The sequence below is a fragment of the Oncorhynchus mykiss genome, chromosome 15 (assembly GCF_057628025.1).
Source record: "Oncorhynchus mykiss isolate SJ-2025 chromosome 15, ASM5762802v1, whole genome shotgun sequence".
NCBI classification, from domain to species: Eukaryota; Metazoa; Chordata; class Actinopteri; order Salmoniformes; family Salmonidae; genus Oncorhynchus; species Oncorhynchus mykiss.
In genome coordinates this window covers 45,125,651-45,144,857 of record NC_143036.1, presented here as the reverse complement: position 1 = coordinate 45,144,857, position 19,207 = coordinate 45,125,651, and the positions used below count along the sequence as shown (strand labels likewise).

General features: G+C 44.2%; 1 protein-coding gene and 1 pseudogene across 1 annotated transcript in view; one reads left to right on the top strand and one right to left on the bottom strand.

Annotated features, from left to right (window-relative positions):
* LOC149977808 (protocadherin Fat 4-like) overlaps positions 1–19,207 on the top strand; it is a 42,316-nt gene that overhangs the window by 22,602 nt on the left and 507 nt on the right. Inside the window, exons 4-5 of the mRNA XM_090199021.1 lie at positions 16,435–16,862; positions 17,548–17,820. Of these exons, the coding sequence (XP_090055147.1) occupies positions 16,435–16,862; positions 17,548–17,820 (701 nt within the window). The remainder of the gene's footprint in view (positions 1–16,434; positions 16,863–17,547; positions 17,821–19,207) is intronic.
* LOC149977809 (uncharacterized) lies at positions 876–5,730 on the bottom strand (annotated as a pseudogene).

The window sequence follows — 19,207 nt, the reverse complement described above, 5'->3', positions numbered from 1 at the left end:
TTGGTTTCAGGTTGGTTTTGCGGCCGGAGTTCGCACCATTGGGGGGGGGGGGGGTACTGTCACGTCCTGACCATAGAGAGCCCTTATTTTCTATGGTAGAGTAGGTCAGGGCGTGACTGGGGGGTTTTCTAATTATTATTTTCTATGTGGGGTTCTAGTTTAGTTTTTCTATGTTGGTGTTTGGTATGATTCCCAATTAGAGGCAGCTGGCTATCATTGTCTCTGATTGGGGATCATATTTTAGTAGCATTTTTTCCACCTGTGTTTTATGGGATATTGTTTTGAGTTAGTGTATGTTACACCTCTTAGTTACGGTTCATTGTTTGTTTCGTTCTTTCTTTGTATGTTTCTAATAAATAATATGTGGAAACCATATCGCGCTGCAGCTTGGTCCAATAATTATTCCAGCGAACGTGACACCTGAGGTCAATTTCAAGTCTCATAGCAAAGGGTCTGAATACTTATGTAATAAAGGTATATATGTTTTGTATTTTTTTTAATTAGCTCAAATAAATTAAACCTGTTTTCACTTTGTCATTATGGGTTATTGTGTGTAGACTGATACTCTTATTCTAAAATGGATTAAATAAATAACAAATCTAACAAAATGTGGAAAAGTCCAGGTGTCTGGAATGCACTGTATAGTGTACCTCAGGCTGGTCAGGGCCCTGGTAAAATGGTAATTATACAATAAAAGTCCAGGAATAATGGAGAGTTAACAGAGAGTTACCAATTGTCGAAGGACCAGAAAGTAAGTACCCATTGATAGCTGGTATTTACTAGGAAAGTATTAGGTAAGTCATTGTTCTGTTGTTCATGTTTTAACAAACCGATCAATCAATATATACATGCCTCAGCTGCACTGTTCAGGTCAGTCATATCCACAACTCTGCTGAGAACCATGACTGGAAGTCAAAATACTCTGGCGAGGAGAATTTCTTGGTGGCAAAGTCAGACCCACACAGGAAACGCGCCGTTATGACTGTGAGGCTGATGACCGACTGGAGGAATGGCTTCCAGCAGTCCTGAAAGATCACGATTGGGGCATGAAGCCTAAGGGATCAGAATCCCGAATTATCCCTTTAAATGGGAAGTTTACAATAGTGGAGATATCATTCATGTCTAATTCCATCTGTTCCAGGTTCCAGATCAAGCAATAGAATAGTCATAGGAAGTCTCTTCAGCCACATGACATGACTCTTTTGAAAGTCAGAAAGCAAATGGAACTCCGGGTAAACATCGGAATGAACAGAAACTGATGCCTGTGAGATCCTACAACTGAATCAAGCTAGGATTAATGCTGGAATTAACACCAGGACAAACTTGCCAGTGACTCCCTGACAGTTTCTCAATAACAGTACTTCCGGCGCCGACAGAGATGGCCGCCTCGCTTCGCGTTCCTAGGAAACTATGCAGTGTTTTGTTTTTTACGTGTTATTTCTTACATTAGTACCCCAGGTCATCTTAGGTTTCATTACATACAGTCGAGAATAACTACTGAATATAAGATCAGCGTCAACTCAACATCAGTATGACCAAGAATATGTTTTTCGCGACGGGGATCCTGTGTTCTGCCTTTCACCCAGGACAACGGAATGGATCCCATGCAGCTACCCAAAAAAACGACTCAGAAAAAGAGGGAAACGAGGCGGTCTTCTGGTCAGACTCCGGAGACGGGCACATCGTGCACCACTCCCTAGCATCCTTCTCGCCAATGTCCAGTCTCTTGACAACAAGGTTGATGAAATCCGAGCAAGGGTAGCATTCCAGAGGGACATCAGAGACTGTAACATTCTTTGCTTCACGGAAACGTGGCTCACTGGAGAGACGCTATCGGGGGCGGTGCAGCCAGCGGGTTTCTCCACACATCGCGAGGACAGAAACAAACATATTTCTGGTAAGAAGAGGGGCGGGGGCGTTTGCCTTATGGCTAACGAGACATGGTGTGATGAAAGAAACATACAGGAACTCAAATCCTTCTGTTCACCTGATTTAGAATTCCTCACAATCAAATGTAGACCGCATTATCTACCAAGAGAATTCTCTTCGATTATAATCACAGCCGTATATATCCCCCCCCAAGCAGACACATCGATGGCTCTGAACGTACTTTTTTTGACTCTTTGCAAACTGGAATCCATTTATCCGGAGGCTGCATTCATTGTTGCTGGAGATTTTAACAAGGCTAATCTGAAAACAAGACTCACTAAATTTTATCAGCATATTGATTGCGCAACCAGGGGTGGAAAAACCTTGGATCATTGTTACTCTAACTTCCGCGACGCATATAAGGCCCTGCCCCGCCCTCCTTTCGGAAAAGCTGACCACGACTCCATTTTGTTGATCCCTGCCTACAGACAGAAACTAAAACAAGAGGCTCCCACGCTGAGGTCTGTCCAACGCTGGTCCGACCAAGCTGACTCCACACTCCAAGACTGCTTCCATCACGTGGACTGGGACATGTTTCGTATTGCGTCAGATAACAATATTGACGAATATGCTGATTCGGTGTGCGAGTTCATTAGAACGTGCGTTGAAGATCCCATAGCAATGATTAAAACATTCCCTAACCAGAAACGTGGATTGATGGCAGCATTCGCGTGAAACTGAAAGCGCGAACCACTGCTTTTAATCAGGGCAAGGTAACTGGTAACATGACGAATACAAACAGTGCAGCTATTCCCTCCGCAAGGCTATCAAACAAGCTAAGCGTCAGTACAGAGACGAAGTAGAATCTCAATTCAACGGCTCAGACACAAGAGGCATGTGGCAGGGTCTACAGTCAATCACGGACTACAAGAAGAAATCCAGCCCAGTCACGGACCAGGATGTCCTGCTCCCAGGCAGACTAAATAACTTTTTTGCCCGCTTTGAGGACAATACAGTGCCACTGACACGGCCTGCAACGAAAACATGCGGACTCTCCTTCACTGCAGCCGAGGTGAGTAAGACATTTAAACGTGTTAACCCTCGCAAGGCTGCAGGCCCAGACGGCATCCCCAGCCGCGCCCTCAGAGCATGCGCAGACCAGCTGGCCGGTGTGTTTACGGACATATTCAATCAATCCCTATACCAGTCTGCTGTTCCCACATGCTTCAAGAGGGCCACCATTGTTCCTGTTCCCAAGAAAGCTAAGGTAACTGAGCTAAACGACTACCGCCCCGTAGCACTCACTCCCGTCATCATGAAGTGCTTTGAGAGACTAGTCAAGGACCATATCACCTCGACCCTACCCGACACCCTAGACCCACTCCAATTTGCTTACCGCCCAAATAGGTCCACAGACGATGCAATCTCAACCACACTGCACACTGCCCTAATACCTATGTGAGAATGCTGTTCATCGACTACAGCTCGGCATTCAACACCATAGTACCCTCCAAGCTCGTCATCAAGCTCGAGAACCTGGGTCTCGACCCCGCCCTGTGCAACTGGGTACTGGACTTCCTGACGGGCCGCCCCCAGGTGGTGAGGGTAGGCAACAACATCTCCACCCCGCTGATCCTCAACACTGGGGACCCACAAGGGTGTGTTCTGAGCCCTCTCCTGTACTCCCTGTTCACCCACGACTGCGTGGCCACGCACGCCTCCAACTCAATCATCAAGTTTGCGGATGACACAACAGTGAGGAGGTGAGGGCCCTCGGAGTGTGGTGTCAGGAAAATAACCTCACACTCAACGTCAACAAAACTAAGGAGATGATTGTGGACTTCAGGAAACAGCAGAGGGAACACCCCCCTATCCACATCGATGGAACAGTAGTAGAGAGGGTAGCAAGTTTTAAGTTCCTCGGCATACACATCACAGACAAACTGAATTGGTCCACTCACACAGACAGCATCATGAAGAAGGCGCAGCAGCGCCTCTTCAACCTCAGGAGGCTGAAGAAATTTGGTTTGTCACCAAAAGCACTCACAAACTTCTACAGATGCACAATCGAGAGCATCCTGGCGGGCTGTATCACCGCCTGGTACGGCAACTGCTCCGCCCACAACCGTAAGGCTCTCCAGAGGGTAGTAAGGTCTGCACAACGCATCACCGGGGGCAAACTACCTGCCCTCCAGGACACCTACACCACCCAATGTCACAGGAAGGCCATAAAGATCTTCAAAGACAACAACCACCCGAGCCACTGCCTGTTCACCCCGCTATCATCCAGAAGGCGAGGTCAGTACAGGTGCATCAAAGCAGGGACCAAGAGACTGAAAAACAGCTTCTATCTCAAGGCCATCAGACTGTTAAACAGCCACCACTAACATTGAGTGGCTGCTGCCAACACACTGACTCAACTCCAGCCACTTTAATAATGTGAATTGATGGAAATTGATGTAAAATATATCACTAGCCACTTTAAACAATGCTACTTAATAATGTTTACATACCCTACATTACTCATCTCATATGTATATACTGTACTCGATACCATCTACTGCATCCTTATGTAATACATGTATCACTAGCCACTAACTATGCCACTTTGTTTACATACTCACCTCATGTATATACTGTACTCGATACCATCTACTGTATCCTGCCTATGCTGCTCTGTACCATCACTCATTCATATATCCTTATGTACATATTCTTTATCCCCTTACACTGTTTATAAGACAGTAGTTTTGGAATTGTTAGTTAGATTACTTGTTGGTTATTACTGCATTGTCGGAACTAGAAGCACAAGCATTTCGCTACACTCGCATTAACATCTGCTAACCATGTGTATGTGACAATTACAAATTTGATTTGATTTGATAACGACGTTGAGTAGTTTTCATGTGTTATGGTGACTTACATCAAGTTGTGTGATCAGTAGTTCAAATATAATTTCACAGACACAAAATAAATGCTTTTCTTGTCGAAAGAAATTATCCAATCTGCTGATACCATATTGCAGCAGCTGTGTCTGTGGCTCATCAATACCAGCCAAATAGAGAAGTGATATGTTATCAAAGCATTTAAATCCATCATTATCCAAACAGCATGCATTAGGGAAGTAAAGAAACACCTTGGAGACAAGAACAGTTCCATTTGTGTCAGAGCAGTTTTGGTGTTTCAAAATGACTATACCCCCTGATTCAAAGTCCAGGGTCATCAATGACTGTGACATATTTACTATCCTACAAAGCAAATCCTGTGTACAGCTGTCAAATTTGTGTTTCTTTAAAAGAGGGATCCCTCCCAATGCGCCGCGTGCCATGACTGAAAGCCTATAGTTCATAATGGACAGTTCCTCCAGATTAGTCTGGTCATTGAAGGTGTTAGATAGAAGTGATGAATTGTAACACATATAGCAGGACAGAGAGTGTTTCCTCACACTGGACAGCCACTTGAAGGTGTCAAGGACAGCCCTTTAGGTCAAGTTGCTATACGGCGTACAATTGAGAAAGAGCGGCACAGATCCTAATTGCTGTTCCTGATGACTGTGATCACGCTCTCCGTAGCCAATGTAAGACCTTTAAACAGGTCAACATTCACAAGGCCGCAGGGCCAGACGGATTACCAGGACGTGTAACTCAGAGCATGTGATGACCAACTGGCAAGCGTCTTCACTGACATTTTCAACCTGTCCCTGACTGAGTCTGTAATACCAACATGTTTCAAGCAGACCACCATAGTCGCTGTTTCCAAGAACCCTAAGGTAACCTGCCTAAATGACTACCGACCCGGCGCAATGACATCTGTAGCCATGAAGTGCTTTGAAAGGCTGGTCATGGCTCACATCAATACCATTATCCCAGAGACCCTTGACCGACTGCAATTTGAATACCGCCCTAACAGATCCACAGATGATGCAATCTCTATTGCACTCCACACTGCCCTTTCCCACCTGAACAAAAATAACAATTACATGAGAATGCTATTCATTGACTACAGCTCAGTTCAACACCATAGTGCCTTCAAAACTCATCACTACTTTTTTATTTAACGAGGCAAGTCAGTTAAGAACAATTTCTTATTTGCAATGAAGGCCTACCCCGGTCAAACCCTAACGATGCTGGGCCAATTGTGCGCCACCCTATGGGACTCCCAATTACGGGCGGTTGTGATATAGCATGGAATTGAACCAGGGTCTATAGTGACACCTCTAGCACTGTGACGTTCTTGCACTGAGATGCAGTGCCTTAGACCGCAGCACCACTCGGGAGGACCCTGGGACTAAACACCTACAGTTGAAGTCGGAGGTTTACATACACTTATGTTGGAGTCATTAAAACTTGTTTTTCAACCACTCTGCAAATTCCTTGTTAACAAACTATAGTTTTGGCAAGTCAGTTAGGACATTTACTTTGTACATGACACAAGTCATTTTTCCAACAATTGTTTGCAGACAGATTATTTTATTTCATTATAATTCACTGTATCACAATTCCAATGGGTCAGAAGTTTACATACACTAAGTTGACTGTGCCTTTAAACAGCTTGTAAAATTCCAGAAAATGATGTCATGGCTTTAGAAGCTTCTGATAGGCTAATTGACATCATTTGAGTCAATTGGAGGTGTACCTGTGAATGTATTTCAAGGCATGCCTTCAAACTCAGTGCCTCTTTGCTTGACATCATGGGAAAATCTAAATAAATCAGCCAAGACCTCAGAAAAAAATTGTAGACCTCAACAAGTCTGGTTCATCCTTTGGAGCAATTTCCAAACGCCTGAAGGAACTACATTCATCTGTACAAACAATAGTACGCAAGAATAAACACCCTGGGACCACGCAGCCGTCATACCGCTCAGGAAGAAGATGCGCTCTGTCTCCTAGAGATAATCGTACTTTGGTGCGAAAAGTGCAAATCAATCCCAGAACAACAGCAAAGGACCTTGTCAAGATGCTGGAGGAAACAGGTACAAAAGTATCTATATCCACAGTAAAACGAGTCCTACAAAGACATAACCTGAAAGGCGGCTCAGCAAGGAAGAAGCCACTGCTCCAAAATTGGCATAAAAAAACAGATTACACTTAGCAACTGCACATGGGGACAAAGATCAGAATTTTTGGAGAAATGTCCTCTGGTCTGATGAAACAAAAATAGAACTGTTTGGCCATAATGACAATCATTATGTTTGGAGGAAAATCGGGGAGACTTGCAAGCCGGAGAACACCATCCCAACCGTGAAGCATGGGGGTGGCAGCCTCATGTTGTGGGGGTGCTTTGCTGCAGGACGGCCTGGTGCATTTCTCCAAAAACATTATGGCATCATGAGGATGAAAAATTCTGTGGATATATTGAAGCAACATCTCAAGACATCAGACAAGACAAATTAAGGCTTGGTCGCGAATGGGTCTTCCAAATGGACAATGACCCCAAGCATACTTCCAAAGTTGTGGCAAAATGGCTTAAGGACAACAAAGTCAAGGTATTGGAGTGGCCATCACTAAGCTCTGAATTCAATCCTATAGAACATTTGTGGGCAGAACTGAAAAAGCATATGCGAGCAAGGAGGCCTTCAAACCTGACTCCGTTACACCCGCTCTGTCAGGCGGAATGGGCCAAAATTCACCCAACTTATTGTGGGAAGCTTGTGGAAGGCTACCCAAAACGTTTGACCCAAGTTAAACAATTTAAAGGCAATGCTGCCAAATACTAATTGTGTGTATGTAAACTTCTGACCAACTGGGAATGTGATGAAAGAAATAAAAGCTGAAATAAATAATTTTCTCTACTATTATTCTGACATTTCACATTCTTAAAATAAAGTGGTGATCCTAACGGACCTAAGACAGTGAGTTTTTATTAGGATTAAATGTCAGGAATTGTGAAAACTGATTTTAAATGTGTTTGGCCAAGGTGTATGTAAACTTCCGACTTTGCAACTGGATCCAAGGCTTCCTGACGGGCAGCCCCCAGGTGGTAAGGGTAGGTAACAACACATCTGCCTCGTTGATCCTCAACTCAGGGGCCCCTAAGGGGTGCGTGCTCAGACCCCTCCTGTACTCCCTATTCACCCATGACTGCAAGGCCAAGCACGACACTCAACACCATCATTAAATTTACCGACGACACAGCAGTGGTAAGCCTGATCACTGACAATGATGAGACAGTCTGTAGGGATGAGGTCAGAGACCTGGCAGTGTGGTGCCAGGACAACAACCTTTCCCTCAATGTGATCAAGACAAAGGAGATGATTGTGGACTACAGGAAAAGGAGAACCGAGCATGCCCCTATTCTCATCGACGAGGCTGTAGTGGAGCAGGTTGAGAGCTTCAAGTTCCTTGGTGTCCACATCATCAACTACCTATCATGGTCCAAATACACCAAGACAGTCGTGAAGAGGGAATGACAATGCCTATTCCCCCTCAGGGGACTGAAAAGATTTGGCATGGGTCCTCAGATCTTCTAAAAGTTCTACAGCTGCACCATCGAGAGCATCCTGACTGGTTACATCACTGCCTGGTATGGTACATGCTCGGCCTCCGACCGCATTACACTACAGAGGGTAGTGCGTACTGTTCAGTACATCATAGAGGCCAAGCTTCCAGCCATCCAGGACATCTATACCAGGCGGTGTCAGAGGAAGACCCTAAACATTTCCAAGGACTCCAGCCACCCTAGCCATAGACTGTTCTCCTTGCTCCCACACGGCAAGCGGTCCCAGAGCGCCAAGTCTAGGTCCAAAAGGCTTCTTAACAGCTTCTACCCCCTGAACAGTTAATCAAATGGCTACCCGGGCTATTTGCATTGTCCCCACCACCCCATTTTTACACTGCTGCCACTCTCTGTTTAGTATCCATGCATTGTCAATTTACCTCTACCTACATGTACATATTACCTCAACTAACCGGTGCCCCCACACATTCCCTCTGTACTGGTACCCCCTGTTTATAGCCTCGCTACTGTTATTTTATTGTTGCTCCTTAATTATTTGTTATTTAAAAAAAAAAATCTTAAAACTGCATTGTTGGTTAATTAAGGACTTGTAAGTAAGCCGTTCTGGTCGACACCTGTTGTATTCGCATCATGTGACAAATACAATTTGATATAATTTTAGATCCATTCCTAATCTCGAGACAGAGTTTGAGGGAACAATAGAGTAGTTGAGTTTGAGGAATGCACTTCCAGTACCGGATGGACTGATCCTAGAGGATGCTTTTTTATTCAACCAACCCCAGGATCCAAAGATCCAAACAAACCGCGAATAGTCCCAATTGAACAAAGACCAGCCTCATTTTTATTGTGAAATAGAGACACTGACCAGTTAGAAGGTAATGGTGATGCTGGTCCTGGAGTTTGTCCAAGGGAATTACGTTCAGTCTTGTCCAGTTGAGTTCTGTTTTATCCAGTGAACGTTAATTGATCCAATGAGATAAAGGATTGAGAAGCAGAATGATGCACTATCCAAGATGTTGGTGGGATTACTTGTCCAGTGGATTGAATTCCTGGAGTAGTTCCACTGCTTTCTCTGAACTGTGTTGTCTGTGTACAGCTTCTTTTAGTATGGTTACATATTTTACTATATGTGTAATCCCTTCTATACATGAAGGTCACATTTTGGCATTTGCTGAATGATCAATGAGAAACTCCATATTGCAAATGTACGGTCCATTACTAGATGTCCGCGAATGTTTGTAAAATAAGCCAATGGCGACTGGCCGTGCACCGGGGCCAGATCTTCCGGGAAGTCATCGAACAAAGTCTCTCTGACATTCGGTTTCCGTTTTATAAAATGTTCAAATTTTTGTCATTTTTCTGCTGTCCCGGTAAATTCCACCAGATGGCGAATGGAATCATATTGCAAATGTACAAAACATCACCAATCACGAAATGGCCATTTCTCCTAAACAGATAAGACTTCGAAGAAGAAACTTAGTGAGCATAGGTTTGGACTAATGGGCTGTCAGCCCCGAAAAAGATGGCGTCAAGGTCTCAACGCTTTTTGAGTTAAGGCCATTTTTCTGGGATTAAAGGTCAAAAACGAAAATAGAGCACTAATTTGACCACTTCACATCAAAGTACTTGAACCTACAGTGTCAGGAAAAAAAGTCACAGCCATTTATCTATCATAATTTAAGAGGAATCGTACATTGTACAATTGGTGATGCTCAAAGAAATGTGTTTTTTCCCCCAAAAAGTTACAGATCCAGTTGCAGCGTGTTCAGACGAATCTGTTAAGGTGGGTTTCGGAGCTCTGCGAAATTTGTGATTTTTTAAAATCACACACACTCATTCAACCTCTGTAAATCAGTCAGTTCTTAATGTAAAGACTTAAAACTCAATATTCTATAAGAGCCTATGCCAAGGAGGATATTTATTCACTTTCAGCTTCCTGTGTCAACTGGAAGCGCCTTAAATTGGGGTCATAGGGGCTGTTTCGAAGAGTTAAAAAGGTCAGATCTTTCCAAAACTTCATGTGTGTGATTAGGCAACCCTCATGAACTGTAAATCAGTCATTTCTCCCATCAGATTTCCAAGAAAATCTCACACACACAGCCAGGATGGAGTGACACAGTGTGGGGCTTACAGCCACACAGAGCCTGCAATAGTTTGAACTATCAAAGAACCGTCAGACCTAGAGCTCTGAAACTTTAGAAACCTGTTCTAGAGTTCAAGTCAATAGTGCACGGTGAGGTATGTGGCTCTAGAAGGTTCTCAGACCGAGAAACAGCCTCGTACATTTGCAATAGCTTCAATTCATTTTGACCATCACGAAAATGACGACATTTAGAAATGTCCCAGAGGCGCAAGACTAGGTGCATTGAAACCGCCTCGGCCCACAGAGACGGACCCCAAACGTTTCTGTCCGATAGCTCATTCAAGGACCCCATAGTAACGCCCGGAAAATATGGATTTTCAGCACCAATTAAGGTCGCTGCTCGGGTTCCAAATGACCTATCGAGCCGAAACTTGGGATTCGAGGTCGCCTCAGCTAGGCCTACTGATACTCTTATTTGATATCACATTATGTCAGAACTGAACCCGCAGCTAGAATGTAACTTAAGTGTTTTATGTTTTTATTATGGTTTAAACAGAAGGCGCTGTGAATTTTGGGCCTGCTCTGAAATATGTGATAGTTGGCTTCTAAACAAGTTGGAAAAAGTGGGTGTGGTGTCAGTTTGGTGTCAGAATGATATCTAATTGACTGATGGATGGTGACTTGCTGGCTGACTTTTGTCCATTTGCAATATGTTTAAAAATTCTTGGCGCTACCCATCCCGGGATAATTTTCGTCAGCAATCGCTGAATAGCATAGCGCCGTAGTCAAATAATATTACTAAAAAATATTCTTGAAATCACAGGTGCAATATTGCAAAACACAATATCTCAGATTTTGAAATTATACTTTACAGCGAAAGCAATCCAAGCGTTTGTGTAAGTTTATCGATAGCAAACATAACATTATGTACACTTAGCATCAGGAAGCTTGGTCACGAAAATCAGAAAAGCAATCAAATGAACCGTTTACCTTTGATGATCTTCGGATGTTTTCACTCACGAGACTCCCAGTTACACAACAAATGTTCCTTTTGTTCCATAAAGATTGTTTTTATACCCAAAATACCTCAGTTTGTTTGTCGCGTTATGTTCAGAAATCCACAGGAAATTCCAAATAGTATCCATAATGTCCACAGAAACATGTCAAACGTTTTTTATAATCAATCCTCAGGTTGTTTTGAAAATATATTTTCGATAATATATCAACTGGGTGTGTAGGTTTTTCAATAACACCGGGAGAAACAATGGCCGCTTTACTCTGTAGCGCAAAACTCACTCTGAGAGCTTCCACCTATCCACTTACGCAATGTGATCTTTCACACTCATTTTTCAAAATAAAAGCCTGAAACTGTCTAAAGACTGTTGACACCTTAGGGAAGCCATAGAAAAAGGAATCTGGTTGATATCCCTTTAAATGGAGGATAGGCATGCATAGGAACAGAAGGGTTTCAAAATAAGAGGCACTTCCTGATTGGATTTTCCTCAGGTTTTTGCCTGCAATATCAGTTCTGTTAAACTCACAGACAATATTTTTACAGTTTTGGAAACTTTAAGGTGTTTTCTATCCTAATCGGACAATTATATACATATTCTCGTTTCTGGGGCTGAGAAATAGGCCGTTTCAAATGGGTAAAAATGTTTGAGAAAAACAAAAATACTGCCCCCTACACGCAAAAGGTTAAACAGTGATGAACCATCACCAAAATGACATTCTGAAATCAACACCAACGAGCGATGGAGAGGAACCAGAATCACTCCCCGGCCATCCCGAGTTCATCGGGCCAGTCAATTTCGCATTCCTGCAGTTTTTTTGAGCATGACAAATTCGTGATGGTAAATGCCCATTGAAACATTTTGCAAATGGACAGCCTGGCGCCTGGTAATTGGAACGGGTTACCAGGAGCACATTTTTTTATAGTAAAAAAAAAGCCTTTTGGTGGGGTGCAAGGGGTCCATGGTTGGGTAGGGAGCAACCCCCGCCCGTGCCCGTGGTCATTTTGGATGTTTTTCAAAAAATCGTCACCATCGAGCGATGGAGAGGAACCACTATAACTGCCCGGCCATCCCGAGTTCATCGTGCCAGTCAATTTTGCACTTCTGCAGTATTTTGAGCATGTCAAATTTGTGATGATAAATGCCCATTGAAACATATTGCAAATGGACAGTACATTTGCAATAAGATTCAACATTGAAAAACATCACCAAATGGACATTTTTTATAAAAAAATGTATTTCACCTTTATTTAACCAGGTAGGCTAGTTGAGAACAAGTTCTCATTCACAACTGTGACCTGGCCAACATAAAGCAAAGCAGTGTGACACAGACAACACAGAGTTACACATCTAGTAAACAATAAACAAGCCAATAACACAATAAACAAGTCAATGACACAGTAGAAAAAAAGAAAGTCTATATACAGTGTGTGCAAAAGGCTTGAGGAGGTAGGCAATAAATAGGCCATAGTAGCGAATAATTACAATTTAGAAGATTAACCCTGGAGTGATAAATGAGCAGATGATGATGTGCAAGTAGAGATACTGGTGTGCAAAAGAGCAGAAAAGTAAATCAAATAAAAACAGTATGGAGATAAGGTAGGTAGATTGGGTAGGCTAATTACAGATGGGACTATGTACAGCTGCAGCGATCAGTGAGTTGCTCAGATAGCTAATGTTTAAAGTTGGTGAGGGAAATAAAAGTCTCCAACTTCAGCGATTTTTGCAATTCGTTCCAGTCACTGGTAGCAGAGAACTGGAAGGAAAGGTGGCCAAATGAGGTGTTGGCTTTGGGGATGATCAGTGAGATTTACCTTCTGGAACGTGTGCTACGGGTGGGTGTTGTTATCGTGACCAGTGAACTGAGGTAAGGCAGAGATTTACCTAGCATAGACTTATAGATGACCTGGAGCCAGTGGGTCTGGCGATGAATATGTAGCGAGGGCCAGCCGACTAGAGCATACAGGTCGCAGTGGTGGGTGGTATAAGGTGATTTGGTAACAAAATGGATGGCACTGTGATAGACTGGATCCAGTTTGCTGAGTAGAGTATTGGAAGCTATTTTGTAGATGGCATCGTCAAATTCGAGGATTGGTAGGATAGTCAGTTTTACTAGGGTAAGTTTGGCGGCATGAGTGAAGGAGGCTTTATTGCGAAATAGAAAGACGATTCTAGATTTGATTTTGGATTGGAGATGATTAATATGAGTCTGGAAGGAGAGTTTACAGTTTAACCAGACACCTAGGTATTTATAGTTGTCCACATTTTCTTTGTCGGAACCGTCCAGGGTGGTGATGCTAGTCGGGCAGGCGGGTGCGGGCAGCGAACGGTTGAAAAGCATGCCTTTGGTTTTATTAGCGTTTAAGAGCAGTTGGATGCCACAGAAGGAGTGTTGTATGGCATTGGAGCTCTTTTGGAGGTTAGTTAGCACAGTGTCCAAGGAAGGGCCAGAAGTATACCGAATGTTGTTGTCTGCATAGAGGTGGATCAGGGTATCGCCCGCAGCAAGAGCGACATCATTGATATATACAGAGGAAAGAGTCAGCCCGAGAATTGAACCTTGTGGTACCCCCATAGAGACTGCCAGAGGTCCGGACAACATGCCCTCCGATTTGACACACTGAACTCTGTCTGCAAAGTAGTTGGTGAACCAGGTGAGGCAGTCATTAGACAAATCAAGGCTACTGTTGAGTCTGCCGATAAGAATACGGTGATTGACAGAGTCGAAAGCCTTGGCCAGGTCGATGAAGACGGCTGCGCAGTACTGTCTTTTATCGATGGTGGCTATGATATCGTTTAGTACCTTGAGTGTGGCTGAGGTGCACCCATGACCGGCTCGGAAATCAGATTGCACAGCGGAGAAGGTACGGTGGGATTCGAAGTGGTCAGTGATCTGTTTATTAACTTGGCTTTCGAAGACTTTAGATAGGCATGGCATGATGGATATAGGTCTGTAACAGTTTGGGTCTAGGGTGTCACCCCCTTTGAAGAGGGGGATAACCGCGGCAGCTTTCCAATCTTTAGGGATCCCGGACGATACGAAAGAGAGGTTGAACAGGTAATAGGGGTTGCAACAATGGCGGCGGATAGTTTTAGAAAGAGAGGGTCCAGATTGTCTAGCCCAGCTGATGTGTATGGGTCCAGGTTTTGCTGCTTTTTCAGAACATCTGCTATCTGGATTTGGGTGAAGGAGAAGCTGGGAAGGCTTGGGCGAGTAGCTGCGGGGGGGGTGGAGCTGTTGGCCAGGGTTAGAGTAGCCAGGAGGAAGGCATGGCCAGCCGTTGAGAAATGCTTATTGAAATTTTCGATTATCATGGATTTATCGGTGAGTTAGAGCTTCAGGATGCAAATTTCTGCTTGAAAAAGCTAGCCTTTACTTTCCTGACTGACTGCGTGTATTGGTTCCTGACTTCCCTGAACAGTTGCATATGGCGAGGACTATTCGATACTATTTCAGTCCGCCACAGGATGTTTTTGTGCTGGTCAAGGGCAGGCAGGTCTGGAGTGAACCAAGGGCTATATCTGTTCTTAGTTCTGCGTTTTTTGAACGGGGCATGCTTATCTAAGATGGTGAGGAAATTACTTTCAAAGAATGACCAGGCATCCTCGACTGACGGGATGAGCAGGCGGCAACAGTGAGAGACTTATTTCTGGAGAGATTAATTTTTAAAATTAGAAGTTCAAACTGTTTGGGTATAGGCCTGGAAAGTATGATAGAACTTTGCAGGCTATCTCTGCAGTAGATTGCAACTCCTCCCCCTTTGGCAGTTCTATCTTGACGGAAAATGGGTATGGAAATCTCAGAATTTTTGGTGGCTTTCCTAAGCCAGGATTTAGACACAGCAAGGACATCAGGGTTGGCGGAGTGTGCCAAAGCAGTGAGTAAAACAAACATAGGGAGGAGGCCTCTGATGTTGACATGCATGAAACCAAGGCTTTTTCGATCACAGAAGTCAACAAATGAGGGTGGCTGGGGACACGCAGGGCCTGGATTTACCTCTACATCACCCGAGGAACAGAAGAGGAGTAGGATGAGGGTATGGCTAAAAGGCTATCAAAACTGGTCGCCCAGAGCTTTGGGGACAAAGAATAAAAGGAGCAGATTTCTGGGTGTGGTAGAATAGATTCAGGGCATAATGTGCAGACGGGTATGGTGGGGTGCGGGTACAGCGGAGGTAAGCCCAGGCACTGAGTGATAAGAGAGGTTGTATCTCTGGACATGCTGGTTATAATGGGTGAGGTCACCGTATGTGTGGGAGGTGGGACAAAGGAGGAATCTGAGGCATGATGAGTGGAACTATGGGCTCCATTGTAAACTAAAACAATGATAACTAACCTAAACAGCAGTATACAAGGCATATTGACATTTGAGAGAGACATACAGGGAGGCATAAAGTAATCACAGGTGTTGATTGGGAGAGCTAGCTAAGACAACGGGTGAGACAACAACAGCTAAACAGCTAAAACAACAACAGGTAAAAGAGACCTGAAAATAGCTGTGCGGTGACGCTCCCCATCCAACCTGACAGAGCTTGAGAAGATCTGCAGAGAAAAATGGGAGAAACTCCCCAAATATAGGTGTGTCAAGCTTGTAGTGTCATACCCTAGAAGCCTTGAGGCTGTACTCGCTGCCAAAGGTGCTTCAACAAAGTACTGAGTGAAGGGTCTAAATACTTGTGTAAATGTTATGTTTTTTGTTTTTTAATACCTTTGTAAAAATTTCTAAAAACCTGTTTTTGCTTTGTCATTATGGATTATTGTGTGTAGATTGAAGATTTTTTTTTAAAATTTATATTTTAGAATAAGTCTAATGTAACAAAATGTGGGAAAAAAAAGTCTGAAGATGGGGTCTGAATACTTTGCGAATACACTGTACTTTACACATTTGTATTCAAATTATGATAGTTATCCATCCATCCATTTTATTGGTAGACTACATGATATTATAGAAGATGTATCTTTCAGATATCCTATCCTTAGTATTGAATAATCCTCCTTGATGTTGTCTGTCAGGTATGAACGGAGAGGTGGACATAGAAGTGACAGGCGAAGATGGCGACACTACATTCTCGGTCAATCCAGACGGTGCTCTCTGCCTAAACATAGAGTTAGACAGAGAGAGCAGCTCAGACCACCGTCTGACAGTCCAGGCTACCGATCGTGCTCTGTCCATTTCTAGACGCCTGACTGCCACAGCACGTGTTGTCGTCAATGTAGACGATATAAACGACAACATGCCGTCTTTCACGTCAGCCGGTAGTGTCATCATCCCAGAAGACACTGCTCTCCAGGCTGTTGTCATGGTGATACAGGCAGTGGATGTGGACTCAGGATCCAACGGGGACGTCGTCTACACCCTGGAGGACACGTCAGTCAGTATGTTCAGTATCAACAGTACTAATGGTCGTCTGTACCTGCAGCAGCCTCTGGACAGAGAGCAGGTAAATTGACTACTTTTAAATTTTTTACTCTTTTTAGCACTGATTTTGCTGATAGTGGCATGGTTTCACTTTCATTGATCATTATGATGTGGTAGTGTTACCTATTTAAGTAGGTTTCTTTCTATTTAGAATCTATTTATTGGGATAGGGGATGTGATACACCTGAGACAGATAGAGGACATACAAGTAGACCTGGGGATCAAACCCCCACTGCTAGAGGCCATGCCATACAGGGTTGGCAACACTACCACTAGACTAGACCCCAGTACCTTACCTCTTTTAGTTGAATATCTGCTAATAAACTGAACTCACTTTATATTTTCCTCACCCCAAAAATTGTTTATGGGTCAGGAGAAACCGTAATCCATGGTTTGGTTTTCTTTAAAAATCCATTACAAACTTCAGTTAACTTTAGCCATCACTAACTAAAAATCTATGGAAGTGATAGGGTCAGGCACTGAAACCTACTAAAATCAACGCAATTACTTGGTTTGATGTTACTTGTCACCTGTGTGCCCCATGCCCCTATCACTCCCACAGATTTTTTTCTAGTTAAAGTTAGCTGAAGTTTAAACTGGCTATTAAAGTAAACCAACCTTCTAACATTATATAGTAAAATAGTAAACTTCCCCTTTAACGTAATGATCTGCTAAATGACTGAAATGTAAATGTCATGTACATTCAGTTGGATACGCTGACTGTCACTGTGACAGCGACAGACAGAGGCTCTCCTCCGCTGGCCTCCTCTATGAACCTAGCAGTGCATGTAGAGGACGTCAACGATCACAACCCAGAGTTCACACACAACTACTACAGCCTGGCAGTCCGAGAGGATACCCCCAGAGGAACCAGCATGTTGCAGCTCCGTGCTCTGGATGGGGACATTGGCTTTAATGGACAGGTGTGGTACAATGAGCTGTCCCATGGTCACAAGAAAGACAATGGGTCTAATGGACAGGTGCAGCAATGAGCTGTCCCAGGGTCAGACAAGAGATATTGGGATTACATTTAATGTACACTATATATACAAAAGTATGTGGACACCCCTTCAAATTAGTGGATTTGGCTCTTTCAGCAACACCTGTTGCTGACAAGTGTATGCAATCGAGCACACAGCCCTGCAATCTCCATAGACAAACATTGGCAGTAGAATGGCCTCACTGAGGCCTCCCGAGTGGCGCAGTGGACTAAGGCACTGCATTGAAGTGTTGCGGCGTCACTACAGCCTGGGGTTCGATCCCAGGCTGTCTCATTGCTGACCGTGACCAGGAGTCCCATAGGGGTTTGGCCGGGAGGGCTTTACTTGGCTCATTGTGCTCGATCGACTCCTTGTGGCAGGCCGGACGCCTGCAGGCTGACTTCGGTCATCAGTTGAACAGTGTTTCCATCAACACATTGGTGCTTCTAAATTAAGAAAGCAGGTGTTTAGAAGCGTGGCTTGGTGGGACATGTTGCAGAGGTGAGACAAGATTGTAATCATGAAATTGGGGAGAGAAAGGGGGTACAATTTTTTTTGAAAATAACGAATGGCCTCAGTGACGCGCTCAGTGACTATCAACATGACACCTTTCCAACAAGTCAATTCGTAAGTGCTGCTATTGGCAAGTGGAAGCCGCAAAGTAGTAGGCCACGCTCACAGAACGGGACCGCCGAGTGCTGAAGCGCGTAGAGCCTGAAAATCGTCTGTCTTCAGTTCCAAACTGTCTCTGGAAGCAACGTCAGCACAGGAACTGTTCGTCGGGAGCTTCATGAAATGGGTTTCCATGGTCGAGCAGCCGCACACAAGCCTAAGATCACCATGTGCAATGCCAAGCTGTAGTGGTGTAAAGCTCACCATTATTAGACTCTAGCAGTGGAAACGCATTCTCTGGAGTGATGAATCAAGCTTCACCATCTTGCAGTCCGACGGACGAATCTGGGTTTGGCGGATGCCAGTAGAACACTACCTGCCCGAATGCATAGTGCCAACTGTAAAGTTTGGTGGAGGAGGAATGATGGTCTGGGGCTGTTTTTCATGGTTCCAGTCTAGGCCTCTTGGCTCCAGTGAAGGGAGATTCTGTGCTTCCAACTTTGTGGAAACAGTTTGGGAAGGCCCTTTCCAGTTTCAGCATGCCGATGCCCCCAGGCACAAAGCGAGGTCCATACAGAAATGCTTTGTCGAGATCGGTGTGGAATAACTTGACTGGCCTGCACAGAGCCCTGACCTCAACCACATTGAACACCTTTGGGATGAATTGGAACGCTGACTGCGAGCCAGGCCTAATCGCCCGTCATCAGTGCCTGACCTCACTAATGCTCTTGTGGCTGAACAGAAGCAAGTCCCCGCAACAATGTTCCTAATGCTA